This window comes from Trachypithecus francoisi, unplaced genomic scaffold (genome assembly GCF_009764315.1).
Source record: "Trachypithecus francoisi isolate TF-2019V2 unplaced genomic scaffold, Tfra_2.0 Lachesis_group17, whole genome shotgun sequence".
NCBI lineage: Eukaryota > Metazoa > Chordata > Mammalia > Primates > Cercopithecidae > Trachypithecus > Trachypithecus francoisi.
In genome coordinates, this window is record NW_022681462.1 from 108,271,637 (window position 1) to 108,296,037 (window position 24,401).

At 41.9% G+C, this 24,401-nt stretch overlaps 2 protein-coding genes across 14 annotated transcripts in view; one reads left to right on the forward strand and one right to left on the reverse strand.

The window, feature by feature from the left end:
- Positions 1–1,141: 1,141 nt before the first annotated feature.
- ACP1 (acid phosphatase 1) lies at positions 1,142–16,706 on the reverse strand. 5 transcript variants are annotated; one of them, XM_033176712.1, is made up of 6 exons: positions 16,546–16,706; positions 9,382–9,455; positions 9,022–9,135; positions 4,219–4,280; positions 2,337–2,442; positions 1,142–2,196 (listed from the first exon to the last, which is right to left on the reverse strand). In XM_033176712.1, exons 1-6 carry the CDS (start codon positions 16,586–16,588, stop codon positions 2,119–2,121), a joined length of 477 nt encoding a protein of 158 aa, XP_033032603.1. In that variant the 5' UTR covers positions 16,589–16,706; the 3' UTR covers positions 1,142–2,118. The 5 variants fall into 5 exon arrangements, 4 of the variants coding, with proteins under 4 accessions (XP_033032603.1, XP_033032606.1, XP_033032605.1 ...); XM_033176715.1 differs by lacking the exon at positions 9,022–9,135 and adding an exon at positions 9,177–9,290 and having other exon boundaries at positions 16,546–16,693; XM_033176714.1 differs by lacking the exons at positions 9,022–9,135; positions 16,546–16,706 and adding exons at positions 9,177–9,290; positions 12,912–13,797.
- Positions 16,707–16,772: 66 nt separating this feature from the next.
- The window catches only part of SH3YL1 (SH3 and SYLF domain containing 1), a 45,526-nt gene continuing 37,897 nt past the window's right edge, over positions 16,773–24,401 (forward strand). For 4 of the 9 annotated variants that reach the window (XM_033176705.1, XM_033176707.1, XM_033176710.1 and 1 more), the window contains exon 1: positions 17,389–17,517. In XM_033176705.1, the coding sequence (XP_033032596.1) occupies position 17,517 (1 nt within the window). In that variant the 5' untranslated portion in view covers positions 17,389–17,516. Of the gene's footprint in view, positions 16,850–17,029; positions 17,518–18,698; positions 18,855–24,401 lie in introns of those variants that run through there. The other 5 variants (XM_033176701.1, XM_033176708.1, XM_033176702.1 and 2 more) reach the window with 4 other exon arrangements.

Sequence of the window (24,401 nt, forward strand, 5' to 3'; positions counted from 1 at the left end):
ATGAAAACTTGAAGCCTAAGAATTTCTCTAAGGGATAATTAGCATTTTTTTAAAGTAGAGGCTAGTATATATTGGTGACATAATTTCTTCAGATAGGCCCTGATTTGCTGGGAAATACTCCAAATAAGGTTGTATCCATTATTTCCCAAGCGATTTTGTAATCATGAAAATGCAAAACTAGGAGGAACCTTAAGACTTCTAAGCAGTCTCAAAATGTTACATGTAGATATATTTTAAACAGATCTAACTGGATCCAATTTAAAAAGCTGAATTCAGAAAGCAATGTTTCTCCATTCATATGAGCCCTTGTCGGCAGATGGTATTGTCTGGGTGTAGCCATAAGGACAGAATAGTCAAGAGTCCTAGGATTTGTTTGAGGATGTGTATTTATAAACATTAAAGAAAAACTATAGGATTTTATTTCCAAACATAAAGGAATAGAAGAGTAAGAAATTTTGACTTTGAGATAATTAAAAGCCATTACTGAATGAAGAGAACAGGGTGTAACTTTTGAAGTCTTCTTATTTAATCCTGTTTTCTAATTACAGCTCATTACTTGACCTTTTCTTCCCAATTTTTTAAGTTTTAAGGATATCATGTTCAAATATCCAATCTATTAATATTTAATCCCCTAAGTTTTCCGTATGTCTGAGTAATTCCAACAAGAGCAAGACTCACTGAGTTTGCAAACTTTCTTCCTATGAAGACAGCGTGGCACTTCCACATGATACAGTGGGGAAACTACTCACTCTCATCTGGCAGCAGCTCATCCTCCAGGCACCAGTGAGTCAAGGATCAAACATGTCTCCTCCCCCTGGCACTGCCTGGGACCCTGACGATACTGGTCAGGAGTGCAGATGTTCTGGCCAGGCAGCTGTGCGTCACTGCACAGGAGGGCACAGCGTAGAGGCAACATGTCCAGAGGATGGTATTAGGCAAGGACATTTCCAGCTGAAGGACCTCAAACTTCTTTCAGAAACTAGACATTATGATATGCGGCAGTAATGTGCTTATTTTCATCATTTTACTTTCTCATCCTGAAGATAAAACATGCACACATAACATCATAGATCATGTAAAAAGGACAAAACAATGTTTTCAAATGCTTCCTTGTCAATAAAAAAAACAGGCAGACACCAGATTTATATCTCTAGTTGTATTTTTATAACTCCCCAGTTTATTTTGAAATATTCATGATTTCGACATTATCTCAGAATACACAGAAATTACCTATATCTGCCTATATACACTTATTAAATGCTGATGAAGAATACTTAATATTTAAGCATGCCAAATAATAAAGCTTTTCCCAACTTTTAAAATTTTTAAAAATAAGCCAATTTATATTGGACATTTGGGTTACATGTGCATATAAAAATAGTCATATTCCTCAACTGACCATAGTTAGACTAGCATACAAGCGTCCTTCTTTCTGGATATAATTAAGTTTCAGAGGCAAAGTGGTTCAGATGGGAGCCAATGAGCTGACCTCATGAAGTAAACTCGACAAAAATCATGAAGTATTGAAGGTGCTAACGACTGTTTCCATAAATGTTTCTCTCTTCCCTATCTTTTCAATATACAAGTGTGCACTATGGGTGTGTATAAATTAAAACACTTCTAATCTAGACTGTGAGCTCCTATGGAGAGGGCTACTGTCAATCCATAAAAGGCCCTGGGGAAGAGAGAGGTAGCACAGGGAGCAGAGGGCACCTGCCCTCCATCAGGCCATCCACACAAACCTACTGAAGAGGTAGACTTGACTGACTAAGTCTCAGCGGGCTCAGATGCTGACCTGGGCCTTCAAGTGAGGTTTTCCTTCATTATGTTTTATGTTGCTTGTTCTACTATTTTTGTAATTGGGGCAAAGTGAGATGTTCAACTAGTCTAAGAATGCTTAATATACCCCATAAACTGTCAGAATCAAATAATTTTATTGATTCTTCTGCCAAACATAACTGATTTCCATCTACAATATTTTTTAAGGTAAGAAACAGTAAGTCAACTGAACAAAGAGCTAGGCCTTTGGGCTCTGGAACATGATTACACACTGACTGAGAATGCAGGACCTCAGGGTGGGGTCTAGTCAGGCTGGCCACAGCAGGGCATGAACCTGCCTCAGTGGGCCTTCTCCAAGAACGCTCTGCAGCACCTGACACATTGCTGGTACACCGTCTCAAAGTCAGAATCATTCCCCTAAATGGACAGGAAAAGAAGAAAATGGCAAAACCTGCATAACAAGAACATCCTTAACACAATCTACTCTGTTATTTAATACTGCAGGATACAGACGAGGTGGGTCATCATATTAGCCCTAAAACGTGAACTGTACTTACATAATAGGGATCTTCAATAATAAGTTGTTTTTGTGGATCATAGCTCCCAAGTAGTTCAATTTTAGCTTTGCAGGTTTTAACTTGATTACTTTTTCTATTCAAATCTCTGTAAAATTGAAACATGAACTTAGTTTTCTGATCTATGGTTTCAAGTTAAACAGGGACATCTGCTAGGGTCTTATGAAACATCCATATTGAAATCAAGACAGGCTGACCTAATTTGAAATGAAACAGAACACTCAGCAGGCCCGTGTGGCCCCTTCTGCAGCTGTATGCCACTGCCCTCTCTCTAGGCAAGAGAGTTTGCGACAGCAGCTTATTCTCACTGATTCTGTTATACAAAATATACAATAATTATATTTTCTCCCACGAAATATATTTTGAGACAATCAATCAAGTTTCAGAGATAAAACAAAGGTGACAGAAAGGAACCCAAAACACCATCTGAACCAGTTCCAAAACAGAGGGCTACTAATTCCATCCTCAAGTGTCTTGACAGCACTTCCCACAGCATGACCCACTCCTTAATTACTCTTCCTTCTTTTACTCCTCAAGCCTCTGCCCAAGCTGAAAACTCAGCTTCACTCTAGACTTCCACCTTTAGCTTTCACATTGCTACAAAAGAAAAAGGCAAACTGAACTAAGTGCCTCCATTTATTTAACACATTCGACTGAGCACCTACGGCAGATGAGTCGATGAGTCAGGCATGTGCTTTATGTGGGAATGGAACAGCCAAGAGCCCCGTGCGTGAAGTTTTACAGCAGCTCAGGAGTAGGCGCAGGGACGAGAACTGCGGGCAGGCCTAAGTCTAATGCACAATCTGGCCTAGTGACAGGGTAGCGGAATACCTCTACAAAGAAATGAATTTCAGCTGACCCACAAAAGGCAAATAGGAGCCGAATGGCCCAAGCAGCAAGACGGAGCTTCCAGGCAGAGGAAGAGCACATGCAAACGTGAGGCTGCAGGAACTCCGCTTGCCCCCCACACACAAAGAAACACAGTGCTCAGCGCCGATCAAAGCAAATGGGGTCTCCTAAAAAGGTGTTTTTACGATACCTATAAGCTATGGTGTCAGTGAAAACAATGAGAACAGAATAAGGACTGAAAAATAAAATTTAAAAATGCATACATTTTAATGAAGGTCCCGATTAATAAAAAGTAATTAAAACTGGTGCATCCCTATCTGTTCATTTGTACAAAAGTAATTAAAAACACAAATAGTTTATCTTCATCAAAAACAAGTACTATTTATGAAAAAGTAGTGATGTAAGTCAGAATCCTGGAGTGACATTAAATTATGATTAGTTCCCAGCGACGCCCTAAGTAGAGGACTGGGGCAGGTCAAGAGAGTGGTGACTGAGGCAGGACAGCAGGGCCCTGCCTCACTGAGCCTAGGCTTAAATCCCACCACATCTACCACATGTTAGCTGTGTGAACTTGGGGACACAACCTAACATTACCGTTTCTCACGTCCTTCTTTCACAAGATGGGGTAATAATAGGAACCTACAGTTGCAGAGCTTTGGCCTGAGAATCAATAAAACACTGCCCTGTCCAGGAATCATTACAGCAAAAATAACAAAATCGCTCTCATGCAGAACAATGTGCCTGATAACAAAACTATCACAGTCAAGCTAGTTTTCCAATTAAATCATGCTATTAATAACTGGACTTTCCCTTTTCTAAGGTGTATTTCCTTGAAAATACCTAAGGGACAATTCTAGATTACTAAGGTTTTTTGCTGCTCTAAATAAATAATTTTACATATGGTGACCATAACTATTAAACCTTTAATATAGAAAAAGTAAATCTGGACAACAAATTACTTGGCCCATTACTGAACTGAGAGTTGAACAGACATATTCTTCAAAAACAGGATTACCTCAGATTGCTTTCATCCATACATAGTATATAATCAAACGTGGCAAAATCTTCTTTGGTAATCTAAAATTGAATAAGAAGTCAAAATACAGTGTTTATACCATTTAAGCCTAGAGGATGCAAAGATATACTAAAAGAAAACAAAACTGCTATATTTGAGCCTGTTATTCACTAACAATTTAATTAAATAATTTTTAGGATACTTTTAAGTTAGAACAGAGTTAACCTACTTCTCAAAACTGTACTGCAAAGAAATTTTGTATTATAAAGTTCCATACAATAATCATAAAATAGTATAATGTGTAGACACAACGTTTATACATCAGCTTCAATTTCTTAGTAACAATGTATAACAGTCAACATACTAAAATATCACATATTTAATCCCCTTCATTATTCTACTCTATTTCTCATTCCACAAGCACTGAACATCCGGGGCCCAGTGACACACACCAAGCTAAGCGGATAGAGCCGTGTCTGGTGGAGCTGCCCTTCTACACGGGGCAGGCAACACACAGGAGGCACAGATGCCCCGGAGGAAATAAAGCAGAGAGGAGATACACACAGGTCTGGGGCAGGGAGAAGGAGAAGTATTAAGTTGGGTGGTCAGAGGTGGTCACTAAGAAAGAGACACAGGAGTCATAACCGACAGTCCTCCTTTATTTTGATCGAATATTCATAATTTAAACCTGACACAGAAGAAAATGCCACCCAGTATTTCTTTTTTTTTTTTTTTTTTTTTGAGGCGGAGTCTCGCTCTGTTGCCCGGACTGGAGTGCAGTGGCCGGATCTCAGCTCACTGCAAGCTCCGCCTCCTGGGTTCACGCCATTCTCCTGCCTCAGCCTCCCGAGTAGCTGGGACTACAGGCGCCCGCCATCTCACCCGGCTAGTTTTTGTATTTTTAGTAGAGACGGGGTTTCACCGTGTTAGCCAGGAAGGTCTCGATCTCCTGTCCTCGCGATCCGCCCGTCTCGGCCTCCCAAAGTGCTGGGATTACAGGCTTGAGCCACCGCGCCTGGCCTGCCACCCAGTATTTCTACTGATTGTAACCTGAAAGCTTATCATTGTTTTCTGATATAATCTATAAATATACCTACTTAAAATATAAATAAAAAGATTATTTTGTGAATTTCAACTACTATAAATAATGGCAGAATAAGAAACATAAACATACATACTGCGGAACAAAGGCGCAAAGTGTAACTTTCCTAATATAACTTGTTTTTCTGAAAAATGAGAAACTTCGGCTTTTAGCATGCACTTCCAGAAACTAGAAAGGACTGTATTTCGTCAACACTCCCATGGCACTGACTTATTTCAAAATTGAGAATAAGTACAATACTGAATTTTTTTTTCTTTTTTGTTTTTAGAGAAAAGGTCTCACTGTCACCAACGCTGGGGTGCAGTGGTGAGACCATAGCTCACTGCAGCCTCAACTTCTTGAGTTCAAGCCATCTTCCTACCTCAGCCTCCCAAATAGCTGGGACTACAGGCACATGTCATAGCACCCAGCTAATTTTTTAAATTTTTGTAGAGATGGGTCTCACTATACTGCCCAGGCTGCTCTTGACCTCCTAGGCTCAAGCAATGTTGAGCCTCTCAAAGTGTTATTAGGATTATAAGTGTGAGCCACCAAGCCTGAACAGTATTATTTCTCCAAATTAGTTATGTGAGAAATGCCCTAAGATTTAATACTAAACTTGTTTCAAATTCTGAACTAATTGTAAATTTTTCATAAAAAAAGACTTAGTAATCGTTACATAATTTTTAGATGTTACAATAATTGAGAAAGGAAAGAAACAGCTATAACTTATGTAACAAATGCACAGTAAAGGATTTCCACTTGCAGCTATAAATGAAACAGCTTGTGGCAAATCATCCCTATTACTAAAAACAACTAGAAACCCCATATACAAAACCAATGCTCTAGTGACCATCAGGCTTTGGGGGCCACGAGGCCGCTCTAGCTCTGAGGCTCTCGCACAAAAGCAGCCACACACTACAGGTGAATGAACAAGTCTGGCCGTGTTCCAATAAACACTGTTCATAAAATAGGTACCTCAAAAAAAGGTGCAGTCCCCAACCTGCAGACTCCTGCCACTTGCCACTTCTCTTCCCGCTAAAACTGAGCAATGACAAGGCCTCAGAACAGGGATCTCAAACAGTTCAGTAGCAGAACTCTTTAACTCTTTACAATTATTTAAATCCTATGTTATGGTTTGGATGTGTCCCCCAAAGTTCCTGTGCTGGAAACTTCATCCCCAATGCAACAACAGTGAGAGGGAGGATCTTGATCAATGCTACTAGCTTGGGAGTGGGCTCCTGACACTGATGGGTCCTCTCTCTCTCCTGTTTTCCTCCTCTTGTTTTTCTAGTTCTTGCTCTCACTCACTCTGGGACACTCTCGACTCCTTCACCTTCTACCACAGGATCAGGCAGCAAGAAGGACCTCACAGCCCCATGAGCCCCTTGGACTTCACAGCCTCTGGAACTATAGGAAATAAATCTCTGTTCGTTGTAAATTACCCAGTCTCAGGTACTCTTAGAGCAGCACAAACGGACAAAGATACACAAGCAACAAAACAAAGAGAAAAAAACAGAAAAGGAAAGCAGATTCACAAATGGTCCAGATAATCAGAAAATCAGATAATCAGAGTTGCCACGGTATTTAAAGCACTTGTGATAGTATGTTCAAGAAAACACAGAGCAAGATGTAGAATTTCACCAGAAAAATAGAATCTACAAAAAAAAAAAAAATGAAACTTAAAGAATTAAGTAAATAACAGACAATCTTGATACTGTTTGAAAATGGCAGAAAGATTTGTATATCAGAAAACAGGTCAGCAGAAAATATCAGACTGAAGAAGAGAGTGAAAAGGATAGAAAATAGAAGAGTGTTAGAAATATATGTTCAATATACACGTAAGGTGACTCTCAGGAGAAAAGAGAAAGAGAAGTACAATACGAAAAGATAACAGCCTGGGATTTTCCAAAATTGATGAAAAGCATCAAGTCACAACGTCAAGGATCATATCTAGTCTACCACACCGAAACTGCTGAAAACCAAATTCCGAAAGAAAAACTGAAAGACTGCCAGAGAAAGTAATAGACAACAAAAAGACAACCCATTAGACAAATTTTTCAAATGATAAGCAGAAACACTATCAATCTTCAATAAACTTTTTTTAGAGAAGAAAAAGAGGGAACATCCCCAATCTGTTTCATGAGGATGTGTACCCCACTACACGGTGTCTGCTGGGCATGACTCCAACAGAACACAGCAGGTGCACACCGTTACCACAGCAGCACTATCTGCAGTAGCCCCAAACTAGAAACCCCCCGACCCCCACCAGGAGGACAGCAGACAAACTGTGAAATGATACCGTATCCGGCAATGACAATTATATTGCCACAATCAACACGGAGATTCTCACAAGCAAAAAAAGCTGACAGACAACAGCATGTACTATAATTCTACTTCTATGAAGTTAAAAAGTACAACCAATTTTTTGTGGGGATTTCTGGAGGAGTGGGGAGGGGCTATTATGGGACCTCAGGGTTGCACTCACAATCTGTGTACACAAGTCAATGAAAAGTTTACCGAAAAGAGAACATAATGTATAATAAAGTAAAAAAATCTCCTTTGAACTAACTGGGCAGGAAGCTCACGTATTCTAAAAGACTAACTGTAAGAGTTAAAAATAAGCACCCTAAAAACATTTCATTTATTAAACACAGGTTGAAAGGCACTGAGAAAATTGAGATTTTAAGAAATGTACAATAGTTATCACACAAACTGTGACATTAGTAAAGGAAAAGAACTTGTAAACAAAGATCTGATGTGATACTGATTCATAAAACATACCTTAAAAATTTCTTAAAAGAAACAGGAAAAAAAAAAGCAAGAAACATGTGCAAATACTGCTTCTAAAACTGTTCTTTAAAAAAGTTCCTAATATGTCTTTAAAATACTTCATTTGCATCCACTCTTATTACACACTTAGTGTATAAAAAAAACTGACCTTAAAAACATAAAACTTCAAAGTATGAGTGCTCATATTCTGAAGGACTGCTCCAAATAAATCTATTTTCAACAATTGGCAGTAGAAACTGGCAAGGTATGCAAAGGCCTGAAGAGATTAGGATGGATAAATAGTATAAAAATGTTTAATCACCTGACCAATGACAATTCCATTTCAGAAAAGGTCAGTCCCAGAGTACTTCATTTAAACAAAGAACTCTTAGAAAAATCAACTTTAGCTTCTAATTTATAATACAAAGACAAGGTTATCTTTAACTGAAATTGCAGAATTTGATTGTGACTTTATTAGACTCCAAACTTGAAGTGTGGCACAACACACTATAATTATATGTCCATAATGTTGTTGGTATTACCCTATATTACTAAGCCACTTTACAGTTGAAAAAATATTTTTGTATGTATTATATAACTTAATTCTAGCAACAAACTTGCAATATAGGCAGGATAATTACTATGGCCTAAATGTTTAATAAAAATTATGCAGGAAGGAACAGAAGACAGAGTACCGCTCAGCCCCAGCTCGCAGTCAGGCTCTCTTGTTATAAATTACCTAGCTTTTATGTGCATTTTAATAAATAAATTCCAAAGTCATGCAAGTCTTTCAACACTGTGCATCCAGAAGTGACAAAATGGACACACTGTAGCTGGTTAAGCTCACCCTAAATAAACACATTCATTAATATACAAGTCTGGTTAATCCCTTCACTACTTCTCAGGTTACCGGACTCTACATATTAGAAATGGAACAAGAGCTTGTCTACCTGTCTTGCTTTATGGGCTGTGTGAATGCCATGATTTCTTAGGCAGCTCACAGCTCTTGGGTCTGGGGACCGGCCCACGTTCCAGTCAGAAACAGCACCGCTGTCAATGACCCACTGAAACACAAAACACACATCTTCAAGTCCAAGGACGGTACCTGCCGGGCAACGTGGCTCATGGGAATGCCGTGCCTCTTCATGCAGTTCTGCCCTCGGTAGTCAGGGGCGTTCCCTATCTCATACCGGGAGGTCGCCGCGCTGTCTACCCTCCACTGCAGGGGAAGAAACACGGAATTTTTTTTTGGCAATTTCCTGCCCAGAAGAGTTCAGGTTGGCCTCTTTAAGATAATGAATGGTACTTACATTCTCTGAGATGTTTTGATCAGTTACAAGTTTCCTGAAAACTGCTTCTGCAATGGGTGATCGACAAATGTTACCTTTAAAAAAAGGGGGGGTTGGGGAAACAGAGGGTTAGGTTGGATGGAAGGGCACACACCAGTTCCCCCTCTTCACATACCTGACACGCAGGGGCTGTGCTACCCCTCAGGAAAAATAAAGGCCACCAACACTATCCTCTGACGCCTTTGTCCAACCAGTGAGGGTAGACCCTGCTGGAGAACAGCCCATCAGGCTCCAGTTCAGTGACTTGACACCAACCGGCCAAGTACTCATGACAAATATATCAGAGTAACAATTTCAACCAAAATTACTGTTTAAAGAGCTGCTACTAAAGATCCAGGAGCGAATCATGAAAATGAAGTGGGTTGCAACCAGCTTATTTTAAAATGAAATACAACAGAATAAAAATAAAATACAGTGGTCTGTCCCTCAGCAGACTCAGGGAGCTGGTTCAGGACACCCTCCCGCGCCGACCCAGTATACCAAAACCTGCATGCTCAGGCCCCACAGGTGGCCCCTGTGGATTTGGAGTCCAAGGATAGGAAAAGTCAGCCCTCCAGATAGACGGGTTTTCATTCAGACAACAAGGTATTTTCCATCTGTGCTTGGTTAAAAAAATTACTTGAATAAATCCCTCGAAGTTCAAACCCCTGTGGTTCAAGGGTAAACTATGTATTTTCAAGTATATCACACATAAGGATGACTATTGTTTCACAAAACAACACATAAACACACAAACACACAAACATGCATTTAAGCATAAACAGCGATTCAACACCGACATTCACTGAGCGATCACATGCGAAGCCCAGGGGCACAGATCCAGGCATCAGCAGCCCAAGGTCAGGGACCCCACTCTCCAGACCATGATGCCGACACGAGGGCCACCCCTACTTCAGACAGCAAGTGAGAAATCCAGGTTCCCCAGGGCTCCCTCAGGTTTGATAATTCCCCAGAATTACTCCCCAAACTCAGGAAAGCAGAACACTTACCATTACAGTTTCATTATAATAACAGTAACAAAAACAAAAACGAAAACAAAAAATAAAACCAGCCAAAGCAAGTGACCCACAGGGCACACTCTGGGAGGTTTCCTGACAGGCAGCTCCACTGTCCCCCGGGACACCTTCCCCTCCTGTCATCAACATGGGGCAATATTCAAAGAGCAACCCAGGAAGCTCCTCAGAGCCATGGTGCTCCGAGGTTTTACTGGGGTTTTTGGAGGGAGACACAATGGGTTCAATCACTGGCTATTCAGCTGAACTCAATCTCCAGGCTCCCTCCCACATGTGGCTCAAAGCCCCCACCCTGAGTCATCTCATCAGCATATATACTATGGGGGCCACCTTCAATAACTAAGATACTCCCATCACTCCTAGAAAACTCCAAGGCATTTAGAGGTTACCTCCCAGGAGGTAAGATAAGGGCCAAATTCACTACCCAGAGGAAAAAGACATAAGATCTCATCCCCAAACAGATCTACCATATACAAGCAATGTACTTATGGGAGGTGCACAGTTGGCTATAATAAAAGTGAGAAAATGAATACTAATAAGCAATATACTACAGTAGCACAGAAAAAGAACGATGCTACAAAGCAAAAACAAGACGTAAGAAAATTTCCTACCAGAAAAAAGAAAGATTAGAGATGATATTTAAAGGATGATCAGGATCTTAATGGACAGAGGAAGGGAAAGGCATTTAACTCAGGGAGATTGTGGCACTAAGCAGGTGAGGCTGCGATGCTTCAGATACAGCCAGCCAGTGTCTGGAAACTGATGGGCTGGTATACAGGAGGCCTAAAACACTGGGCCAAGACTTGGACTTCGCGTAGCCACTATGAGGAGAAATAGAAAGTCCTATGGAAAAGGGTAATATGACTTATTCAACAAACATATTTTGTATGCCCACTCTATGTGCCAAGCACTGTGCCCTAATCTGAAGACAGAAAGTTGTTTAAGACATAGACCCTTCCTACAAGTTACCAAAATTACTGGCAGGGCTAAGGAAACGCTGGAAGAGCACATTACTGAATTGGAGAGACCTTGTAAGAGGTTCCTATGGAGGAGCAAATACAAGACAGTGTCAGAGTGGAAAGGTGTGGCAGCGTTCCTCAACCATCATAAAGGTCATGGAAGATACTCCTGTAACAAAAGACAGGTTAACAAGAGAAAAAACATAACAAATCTAATCAGTTTTATGTGACATGGAAGCCTTCAGAAACGAAGACCCAAAGACCCAGGGAAATGGTTATGATGCTTAGATGACCAATGCACAACCATGTAGAAACGGAACTGGACAAAAAGAAATGATCCAATGGTAGTGGACTGAGGAGGGAAAACCTGCAGGGCCACAGCATTTCCTCCCCCAGGAATGAGGCAGGGCCCCTCTGGAATGGGGTCTTCAAGAGAAGGCAGAAGGGAGAGAGTGACCTTTGTAGGTTTTGCGGCTTGCTCTGCGGGAGAGTTCTAGTTTCTATGATCTGCGTTGGGGAAGATAAATGACGGTTTCTATGACCTTGCTTCTGGGGCTGCTCTGAGGCCTTCCAGGATCCTTAATGCCAAAGCACCATACTGAGTCCAAACATTAGGAACTGAATTTAGGAAACAGACAAGAAAAAGAAGAACTGTGAGAACAGACAGCACTAAATAAGAGTTGACTCTTTGTCATTACTAGGGTTTCTGTTTATGACAAACAAGTACAATGAGGATCTTCTAGTGTTGTAAAACACAGCTAATTCCCTAATTCAGATAACCAGCTCATTGCCTTACTATACAGCCTTCAGTTTCTACATTGTAAGACCTAAGCACATTATGTAATTTTTTCTCACAGAAGACTGTAGTTTCCACAGCAGTAAAAAATCTTACCTACAAACCATAAAGGGAAAGACAACAAATTAGCCTTGAATGCCCTCTCTATGCCACTTTGTGTTGTGAAGTTGTTCCTTTCGACATTCTAAATTTGGTTTAGTTTTTTAAACAGGTATTGTCATCAGCACTATTTTAATTACTGAAAGGCTTCCCATGGGTGTGTAACTCTTTTACTTGTCACCATATACCCTGGGAATATTTTTAACAGCAAACATTGTATTTCTAAATTAAGACACTTACTATTATTTTGGAACTGTACAACAACAGATGCCTAATATCTCAGCATCTAAAAATATAATAATAAAGACTAGCCCCACACGTTTACAAATAATTATCATTAACTGTAAAATAACAGCTCACTTTCCCCACAACAATATGAAAACTTGCATTATTAACTGTCCTGAAGGCTAGTAGTAGTTTGCCCTGTTGATTTCGAAAGTTGATGCCACCAAATTGTGTCATGAAAAAATGGAGCACCCTGGTCTTCAGTGAAACATTGCATGTACTTCACCTACAGAACAAGTTCTAAAAACAGAACATTCCAACCTCAAATGCCTTTAAAAACTGTTTCAATCTGTAAAGTATCAAGTTTGTCTTTTCCAAATTAGGCAGACTATTTTATACCTTTCTTCAGCATTTTCAATTCAAGGATGGAGACTCATAAAAGGCAACAGGTAGGCTCTGGGAGCGTAGGGCTGTGTCTGCTATACCTGGTAAGAGACCCGGCACCCAGTATGGGTGTAGCCCAGAAGTAAAGTGACTCCACCAACATGTGCTATCTCCACCAACCATGCTGGCTGGGTCATGGCTCCTGCATCATCTTCACTGGTAAGTCTCTATCTTACAAAAACATAAAGCACCCTTCATAATTGGGCTGTAGTAAGGCAGCTCAATTATTTCCCATCATTAGCTTCCCCGGTGAAAAACCTCTGATGCTTTTCTACACTTCAGTCTCAAAAGGGTCCAAATGAATGCTTTGAAGGAATAAAACTTTTTACATTTCAAAAGCATACAACTGTAACTGTCCTCTATACAGCTACCAAATAAAATGCCATTTACCGCTTAAATTCCCTCAGAATGCAACTACTCACCACCCAACCAGTAAGGGCATGCTCCACCTCCAGTTTAATCTCAAAACAACAGCTGAAACTCTTCTTTTTAAACTTAAATTTGATCATTTCCCACCTCTGCTCAAAACCTTCCAATGTTTATTCAGAGTAAGCCCAAGTCTTCACATGGCCTCCCAAGATCTGGATATAAAACATGGGTCTGTAAATTGGCTCATGGTCCACCTTTGTGTACAGCCCACAGTGGTAAGAATAATTTTTACATGGTTGGGTAGTTGGAAAAAATCCAAAAGTAGCATTATCTTGTGACATGTGAAAATTATACAGAGTTCCATCCAACTGTGATGTCCATAAATGAAGATCCACTAGAACACAGCCAGGTTCACCACATGCATGGGTACTTTGTGCTACACCCTTTCTGTATGGCATGTGAAGCAAATCTAAAATAATTATAATCTGGTTCTTTACACAAAGAATTTGCAAACTCCTGCCCTAAAGGACCAGTGTATATAAGGAATTAACTACTCCCTATACATCTACAATGGAAGCACTGAGAAAACAGTCACTCAAATTATCTGCTAAATCTTCCAGTATAGATGAGGAATGCCAACTGAGAAAAGGTATCCAGCCACCAGGCCCAGCCACTGTGGCTTCCCTGTGGTTCATGACCATGGCCAGTATTCTCCCTTCAAAACCTTTACCTGCTTTCCTCTGGGTTCAGGATGCTTCTCCAAAATATCCTAGGCTTGCTTCCTCACCTCCTTCAAGTCTTTACTCAAAGGTCATCTATCAGATGGGGCCTTCCCTGACCACCCCACTCAAAACTGCACTCCACTCTCATTCCCCTTTTCTGCTCTATTTTTCTTAATGCTTCACACCAACCGATTGAGCGCATCAATTAATACTGGCTGGTGACTGAGAGAAGGTGAGCTCCAGAGACGCTGGGATTTTTGTCTGTTGTGTTCACCACTCCATATATCCCTACCACTTAGAGGAGTGCATGTCATATAGTAGATGCTCAACAACAACAACAATAACAAATCATTGAATTGTACTGAAATACAGTAGACCCCCTTTTACAAGGCTTTGCTTTCCATGGTTACCCCGTGGTCAGTTTCAGTTGGAAAATATTAAATGAAGAATTCCACAAACAAATAATTCCTAAGTTTTAAATTGTGCACTGTTCTGAGTAGCAGGATAAATTCTCATGCCATCCCATTCTGTCCTGCCCCAGAAGTGAATCATGCCTTTGTCCAGCGTATCCATGCTGTCTATCCACCTATTGCCCTCTTGCTTATCAGATCCATTGTGATATGCTATCACAGTGCCTGAGTTCAAGTCACCCTTAGTTTACTAATAATGGTCCCAAAGCGTAAGAGTAGTGAAGCTAGCAATTCAGATACGGCAGAGAGACCATAAGCACTACCTTTAAGTAAAAAGGTGAAAGTTTTTGACTTCTTATGGAAAGAAAAAAAATCTTATACTGAGGTTACTAAGATCTACGGTACGAACAAATCTTCTATCCATGAAAATGTAAACAAGGAAAAAGAAATTCCTGACAGTTTGTCGTCTCGCCTCAAACTGCGAAAGTTGCGACCACATTGTAAGTGCTTAGTTAAGGTGGAAACGGCATTACATTTGCCGGTGGAAGAAATGAGCAGACACATGTTCCAATTGACAGCAGTTGGGTCTGGTACTACCCACGGTTTCAGGATCCACTGGAGAGTCTTGGAATGTACCACCTACAGCTAAAGTGGGACTACTGCATATGCAAGGGTCCAACTCCCCATGAACAGCAATCATGATACCTTATACCAGCATAGTCGACAATACTAACCAGAAATATACAAGGGAATGAAATAGTATTTGGTAACCATCCTTAACCAAACTACTGTTTAATAAACTTGTTGATTACATTCAGCCTTCAATAAGTCTTAAAAATTAAATGATGCCCACTACCAATGTGAAACAAGGTGAGCCTTCCAATTCTTCTTTCACAGAAATTAACTTCTACAAAACCTAGTCAGCGTTTATCATATATTGTCCTAAAGCTGGAAACAAAATGAAAAATAAGCCACAGTTATTGCCCTCAAGAAAATTAAACTTAGCTGGGATTTCAACAGACTATCAAATAATTATAGTAAAATTTGTGTAATAAAGTATGTCGATAAGCAATCACAAGAAGCAACTCATGGTCTGGGAAAGCAAAGGAGGAAATATTTGGGTTTGACTTTATAAAATAAAAAGACGTTCCAGGCAAAATTCATAATGGGCACCCAGCCATGGAGGCTCAGTAAGCATGTGAAGCGCTACAGAGTAACGAAAGATTCTGTAAGCCAGTGTCCCGAGAGTGTGAGCAGGAAAAGGTACAGGAGATAAAGTGAGGAGTCTGTAAAAAGAAACAGAAATTTTACTCTGCAGGAAATGCAAACTCACAGAAGGTTTTAAGTAACTGGACTACTGACAATTTAGGCCTTCCTCTCAGGGTGGAGGCACCGAGGAATATAACCTTGTAGTACTACACCGAAGGAAGATCCCTGAAAACCTAACGGAAAGTAAATTATGTTTGAAGTAAGGTAAGCTAAGTGTTGAAATTCCAGGAGTGAAAATATTTTAAGCTGGAAAGTTCCTAAAAGCCATTAATAAAATACACTTTTATTTTTCATGGGCAAAGTTATACAGGGACCTCCAGGTCTCCTTGGCTTGGCTTTTACAATCAAGAAACCCGAAACCGTAAAACTTCATCTCCGTTTAGCTCAGATCCATACCTAAGCACGGCCTAAGGAAACCAGCAAGCAAAACAATCTTGTCATAGGACTTCGGAGGCCCCTAAGAGACCACATTAGTCCGACAACTCCAGGCCTACCTGGGCCCATTGGAGGAGAACGAGAGGGATTCTAGTAGGCGCAAAGAACGAAGCTTGGCTTGTAGGGGCTGTGGCTGCAAATGCCAAAAGCCCCGGATATATGGCAGGTGCGAGCGGACCCAGGTGTACAGGGCAGGCTGGGCCGGTGCACGGGGCGGATGGGGAACAGGGGCGCTGCGAGACACTCCTGGAACACCCTAGCCCTCCCAGTCCCTGGCCTCCTCCCCCTCATTGTTCCCAGCCCGGCGGCATAATCCACAGGGCCCAAGCCCGATCCAACCCTCGCGGGGGACGTCAGAACATGAGTAAGTCGGCGCCCTCTTACCCAGACACACAAACAGAACGGACTTCGTAGCCTGTTCCGCCATCTTTCCGCGCGCAAAAGCGCCAACAGACCGCGACGTTCCGCACGCCGACGCGGCGCATGCGCACTGCCAGCCTCTCGCCCCGCGCGCCGGCGCAGTCCCGCACCAACGCCGCCAGGGCAGCGCGGGCTGGAGCCACGCGTGCGCAATCGGCTGCTGTGCGCCTGCGGGGGCGGTCCTGCGTCGGTCTGAGGGCCGGGGGGTGGGTCCGCGGGTCAGCTGCGAGGACTGGGCCGTCGTTCACCTGCAGGGGCGGGGCTGCAAGTTGTCCGAAGGAGGAGGAACCGCGGGGTGGGGTCACCTGGAGGGAGTAGGGCCGCGGCCGCGGAAGGCGGGGGGGGGTCACCTGGAGGGGGCGGGGCTGCGGGTAGCTTGGAGAGGAAGGAGCCGAGGGAGATCAAGGTTACCAGAAAGGGCCGAGAGTTGCCTGTAGGGGCGGGGCCGCGGGTCACCTGCGGGGCGGGCTCAGGCTCGGCGGCTCAGCGGACGGCCCACCTGGGTTGGGGCACAGCGCCAGTCCCGCACACGTGGCGGGCAGTGGCGCGCGTCGTCCGAGTTCGCGGAGAGAGGCTGGCTGGGTGAAGCGGGGGAACCTGCCTTGAGCCCCGCAGGGTCCACGCCGGACCAGGGCGGGCCTGAGCCTGGGCGCCCCCCGGGACCCCCACCCCCAACGCCGTGCTTGGAGCCGCCGCGGGGCCCTGGGCTTTTCGATCTGAAGGACGGGGCGGTTCCGAAGTCCCTGGGGGCGAAGGCCCGAGCGCGGCCCGGCGGGCGCGTGGGTTTTGTCCCGCCAAACATACACTGCAGGTGTGCTGCGCCGCCGCCTACCTCACCTGCCGCAGGTACGCCCTCACTGGGGCCTCCCAGTCCGCGGGGCGGGGCGGCGCGCCTTCCTCTTCCTGGGACCGGGCGGCACGGCCGGGCGGGCACCAGTGAGTACCGGGGGGCCCACCTGTCCTGCCGCCCCTTCCCCTCTCAGGAGCTGGGCGGTGGTGGGAGCAGGAGGACGGGAAAACCGACGATGCCTCTGGGGTTTGTAGGTCGCGCGTCTGTTAACAGCAAACTGCCCAAAGTTAAGATAGAGCAGCTCCCAGGACTTTCTTGACCGCAGCGATTTTGATTGAAGTTTAGCCACCGTCTTTTCCATTTTTAGAAAAGCTTTTCCGAAGTTTGGAATGTTGACGATGGTCGTGTTATTTTTAACTTCCTGATACTTGAATGGCCGGGTGTCAGCGACCATCCTTCCGTTCCACGGAGGCGGCTCTGAAGTTTGGGTCGGATACGCGCGCTTGGAATGCGCGTGGAACCCGCGGCGGGCGCGGGGAGGAGGCCTTGAGTAGGGCTCAGGCGAGGTTCGAGTTTGCCCACCCCCGACCTGAAAGAGAAGGGCCAGCCCTTCACACCCGGAAGGGAAGGGCCAGTCCCCCTAACACCTGGCGCCGGTGTTGCTGGGCTGCGGGGTCGTGGCAAGCACGGGTCCTCTCAGATCGCTGGGCCTGAGCGCTGGCTGCTGAGTTTTTCCTTCGTTAAGGAGTGAAACTGGTCTGAATCGGTTGACCACCGTAAGGAAATGGGATTTACACTGTGGACAGAGATGTGTCCTTTTCACTTCATTTGAACCAATATGCTCGTGCCCCCGTGGCGGCTGAGTTGGAAAGTGACAGGAAGCTGTCCCCGCAAGAGAGTAGGTGCTCGGTTTCTCTTCTGCTTACAGGAGATGCATGTCCTGATTTCTCGTTCTCCTAGGTGTTTTTATTGAGATGTAGGGAATATCTGAATTCATAACGACTTAGAAAATCTGTACACACAGTTGAGAGAAATAACAGGTCTCGAGGCTAAGGTGCTGTTTACTCCCATAGGCTGGCCTCTTATTAAAATATTTGTGCAGCGATTGATGTTTACAGATTACTATGTTGGAGGTTAAAATGATCAGAGTGATAGCCTCCATCCTGTCTATCATGTTTAAGGAGAATTGGTTATTTAGTTCACTAATGTTCTATTTAAACAAAATTTCTGTAAAACTAGTAAATGTTACCCCACATTCTTTGTAAGTTAAAAAAAAAAGTTTAATGTTTGCTCATCAAAAGTGATTTGATACTTTTGTTCTGTTTAGGAAATCTTTATTCTCAGGAGATTTCTCATTCCACAGAAATAAGGATCTGGCATGTCAACATAAACATAGGACGTTGATGCAGTCAAAGGGAAATAACTGCTGCCCTGACTCTGCTGAGAGCCTCACAAGTCCCTGTGCACACCAGCTTATTTGCCAGTGAGTGGCGTCATGATGAGACATAATTCTCTGCTCTTTGAGACCTAAGTACATGAAGTTTTTAAAAAGATTTTCTTTACTCTAAAAGATCAGACCAGTGTGGCATGTGTGGACCTGCTCTGTACCAAGATCACACTTTTCAGCTGGAGAAGATGAATGGCAGGATAAATAAAGGGCTTTCCTGTCTCCCGAGGGAGCAGAGAAACCTTTCTCTGTCCTCTTCCTTCCCCAGCCACAGCCTCGGTTCCAGGGACTGGAAACAAGCTCAGGCTGGCACTTGATGTTCAAATGGTAGTCTGGTTTAAAGTATGACTGGGGAAGTGAATGATCTGACCAGAGAGACAGGTTTTTATTTTGAGAACTGACAAGCTTTGTTTCCTTAAAACGAAGTAGTTAAACCAAGGTCACAGAAAGATAAGAATTGACTTAAGAAACAAAGGCCATAGTCGTCAAGCAGTGGGGTTCAAAATGCAGTTTTGTTAATAAAAGTAGCTTAAGGCCACATTTGAAAACCTCTTCAAAGATTAGATACAACACTTTCTTTTGGCTAAGATTTCTTCAACTTATTCTAAATATATCTTTAGCAGCATTCTAGTTCCTTTGATCTTAGATGGAATTTTATCAGTTTAGTGAGTTAATCTCCATTTCACATAAAGTATAAGGTTTAAAAATTTGATGAATATATAATCAATAAGAACTTGGAAAACCAAATTTACTAAGCTTGCTTTCCTTTCATAATTAGAGTCCATTGAAGAAAATAATATAAGGGAAGCAAAAGTTTGGGAATCTGAACTCTGGTAATGAAAGTGGTGGAGAGGGGCCCTTGGGTCTTCTTGCTTTCATTCCTGACCCTCCGTGGAGGACTAGATTGGAAACCGTAGTCAACTTTCTCACCTCAGGTGGCAGTTTGCTCCAAGTAGGGTTCTCATGTCCGTGTTTGCCCCCAGTGGCTCTAGCATTGAGTTTATAGACCTGTGATCAATACCTAAAATTATTTCCAGGTCTTAAGCTGATTTACACTTTTGAGGTTTCCAAAGTAAAATTTTTTTTGCCGTATTTTATAAGCCCTTCTCATTTAAAAAACGTGTTACTATGAAAATTTCAAACATTTTAACTTTTTTTTTAAAGAAAACTTTATCTGAAAGTTTATTAGCTTGAGGTTTGGCAGCCACCCTTTTTTTTTTTTAGGAAAAAAGTTAAATATTTATAGAGATTTTGCATGATTCAAGGGGCTTAAGACGTTTATGAGAGTGCAAATGCTAACCGTGATATGAAGTTTAAGAGGCTTCATTAGTATGACCTGTATCTTCGTAACTTTGGCCATATGATAGAATGGGACATCAGCACTCTGAACAGGTCATGCTCTACATGCCTTATGGTATAGCAGAAGAAAAATGGGTGAGCCATCATTTAATGCTGAGGATGGGATTTGAGGCTTATATCTAAATTTTTATTTGCATATGTTTTTGTTCTGACAGAGAAATTCACTGCATGTAACTGACCAGGCATGATTTTATCAGAAGTTGATTAGAATCTGTAACATTTTCTATAGTTCAACTGACACACTGAAGATGTCCTTACTGTGCCCAGCCTTGTCAACAGCTGGATCACAGTGACACAGGCTGTATCTAGGACGGGTCTTGCGGTCTGCAGCTGTGTGAGGCTGCATCTGATTCCCAAGTCCAATGGCTCTCTTCCCGTGTTTATAAATCAGGCCATGACCTTTCCCTACAGCAGGATGTTTGCAAGATCAACTCTCAACTCAGGAATTTGCTTATTTGACTGCTCTAATACTGCTTGGTTGAGAGTTCAAAGTAGAAAGTCTTCTGAGGGGATAAGATTTATGTATTATTTACAGTGCTTCAGTTGCATGTATCAGAAAATCTAGTCTAAATTGGCTTTAACAGAAAAAGATGTTGCTGGTCCATTTGACGAAGAAGTCCAGAGCTGCTGTGACTTCAGTCTGGCTCTGCAGAGCCCAGGTTCTCTCTCCACCTCCTGCCAGGCTCCCCTACCAAGGCTTTGCTCTCAGACTCTACCCCTGTGGAGACAAAAATCCCACAGCAAGTGGAAACAGAAGTGCCTTGGAAAAAGTTCTTCTGGCAGTTCCTACACAAGTCCCCCATCAGATGCTGGTATTGGACCAGCTTTGGTTATAAAGCCTTGCTGTGGCACAAAGAGGAATGTTGTCCTGATACAGCAGCCTCGGGTCACCCACTCCACTCTGGATACTATGGCTGCAGCATCAATGGAAGCAGACAAGTTGTGCTGCCTCTGAAATAAAGTAGATGAAATATTCAGCAGCGGAAAGAACAAGTTTCCACTCCAGTGAACTAATTCAAATGTATCAAGCATCTAGATGTATGCATAATATGGATATATGTAATTAAAATGTATTGAACATCTAGAGCATCTCTCCCAAGATAATTACTACCCGACAGTAATGGCTATAAAAGCTAAAACTGGAATCAGTCTACATGTTTAGCAATAGGAATCAGTTGAAGCATGCATCAAAATGCAGGCAGTAGTATTGGTGGGTATTAATGTTACAGATGCTTTTTATCCTTCATATTTGCATATCTGTACTTTTTCCTGTATTTTACAGTGTACTTGTGCATTGTACAAATAATTGCTGATAATGTAAAAATATAGAAATGCAGAAATTTTGTTGCCATACTTGGGTTTGTTGCACTACGAAGTTGAAAAAAAAATTCTATAATTCCTGGTTCTTTTATAATTTGATATTTGACATTCTAAATGAATTTGGAGTTTCATCTTCAATGAATTTGGAGTTTATCTTTCTGTAACACAAAGCTGTGAATGAATTTTTGTTTTTCTCCCCAAATGAACATTATCTAGTATGCAATACATCATTTCAATATAGAATTGAAATGTCATTTTTATTATATATTAAATTTGTAAAACATATTTGGGTCAATTTCTGAATTTTCTTTGTACATTAATTTTTGTCCTACATTTGCATCTGCTGTTAAGTATTAATTACTGAGGCTTTGTAATATGTCACAGATTCTGTCAAGGCTGGGCTATCATTGTTCTTCCTTTACGTATTATTTCCTAGCTCTTCTTATTTTCCCATTTGAAATTGAAAATTACTGTGTTTTGTTAAAAGACCCTTGTAAGATAGAAGACAGATTTGATTTCATTAAGAAAAAACAGAAAAAAAGCAAATTCAAAAGACAAGTAACAGCGAGTCAATGTTTTTAAATCATATTCCAGAAAAAATATTAATTTTTTAATGTATAATACGAAACAGGGAGAAACTCCCTGTAAATAGACAAGGTGCATGAAAAACCTTTGATAGAAATGTAGTCAGCATTGCTCATCATAAAAGAACAAATGGAAAATGCAGTGAGAGCTACTGGCTATGGCAGTGAAACGGCTCCTGTTACTCACACTCTTGGTAAACAGCTAGGAAAATGGGCAGCTGTGTGTGGAGCACTGTTTGCACATGTTGGACATGTCTGAGATCCACAAGATAAGGGGAACAGGAGGTGAACTCCATTAGTGACCATTTTCTGCCTGGAGCACTTCCTAAACTGCAGGACAAGGAGGGGGCACCCAGAGCCCAGGCTCCTGCTGAAACGAAGAGGCAGAAACGCTGAGGTAACTGGAATTTGCAGAGCATGTTATTAGCAATGAGAGACGGCTGAGAGAAAGAGCTCCAGAAATCTACAAAGGGATCCCCCTGAGCCTTCGGCTGAATATTAAGTGCTATCTGTGTAGGGTGAAATTGGCAAAGGAGGGCAAGAACAACTGCCATGAAGCTTTGAGGTGAACTATTCACAGTGCTTGCACCAGGCTGGGGACAGCCATTCCAAACAGCCACAATGGGGAGAGCTTATTAAACAACCAGGGCACCCAGGAGAGAACCCAGAAGGGACACACCTGATGGGTAAAATAGTTCTAAAGACTACTCTAGACACACAAACAGAACACAACAATAAGCCAACAAATGATCAAGCTGATCTGCAAGTAACTTAACTGCCTGCTAACACAAGTGTCAACACTTTTAAGGGAAGCAATGAAATCTAGGCACTCAACATGGTAATATCTACAATGCTGTTTTACTAGAAAGGAGTAAAAACAGGAAAACATAACCCAGAGCTAGAAGAAGAATCAGTCAAAAACAGATCTAGAAATGGCAGATTATGCAATTTAAAACACCTATTTAACACACAAAAAATAAAATACCTAAGAATACAGGTAACCAAGGAGGTGAAAGATCTCTACAAGAATTACAAAGCACTGCTGAAAGAAAACAGAGATGACACAAACATGGAAAAACATTCCTTGCTCAAGGATAGGAAGAATCAATATTATTAAAATTGCCATACTGCCTAGAGCAATTTATAGATTCAACACTATTCATATTATACTACCGATGCCCTTCTTCACAGAATTAGAAAAGAAAACAAAACTATTTTAAAATTCATATGGAACCAAGAAAGAGTCCAAATAGCCAAGGCAATCCTAAGCAGAAAGAACAAAGCTGGAGCCATCATGCTACCTGACTTCAAACTATACTACAAAGCTACAGTAATGAAAGCAGCATGGTAGTGGTACAAAAACAGACACATAGACCAATGAACAGAATCAAGAGCCCAGAATTAATGCCACACACCTACAATCATCTGATTTTTGACAAAGTCAACAAAAATAAGCAATGGGGAAAGGACTCCATATTCAATAAATGGTGGTGGAATACTTGGCTAGCCATATGCAGAGGACTGAAACGGGACCTCTTCCTTACACCATATGCAAAAATCAACTCAAGATGGATTAAAGTCTTGAATGTTGTTAAAAGAAAAACTTCAGCCGAATTAAATTTTAAGGAGTTTAATTGAGCAATGAATGATTTGCAAGTCAGACAGCCCCCAGAATCACAGCAGATTCGGAGAGACTCCAAGGATGCCTCATGGTCAGAACAAATTTATAGACTTAAAAAAAGGGGGGAAGCGATATACAGAAATCAGAAATGAAGTACAGAAACAACTGGATTGGGTACAGCTCATCATTTGCCTTATTTGAACACTCAGCAGTGTATGAGTGGTTGAAGTATGGCTGCTGGGATTGGCCAAGACTGAGCTATTGTTACAGATGCATACTCCTAAGTTAGGTTCTCAATCTTGTCTACATATTAAGTTAGGTTGCAGTTCATCTACAAGGACTCAGATATTGAAGTATGGAGTCCTCAGGTCATATTTAGCCTGCTTTAACAATGTAAAACCTAAAACTATAGAAACTCTGGAAGATAACCTAGGAAATTCCATTGTGGACATAATCCCTGGCAAAGATTTTATGATAAAGATGCCAAAAGCAATTACAACAAAAACAAAAATTGACAAATGGGACCTACTTAAAGAGCTTCTGAACAGCAAAAGAAGCTATCAACAGAGAAAACAGGCAACCTACAGAATAGAAGAAAATATTTGTAAGCTATACATCCAACAAAGGTCTAATATCCAGAATCTATAAGAAACTTACTTTAACAAGCAAAAAAACAACTCCGTTAAAAAGTGGTTAAAG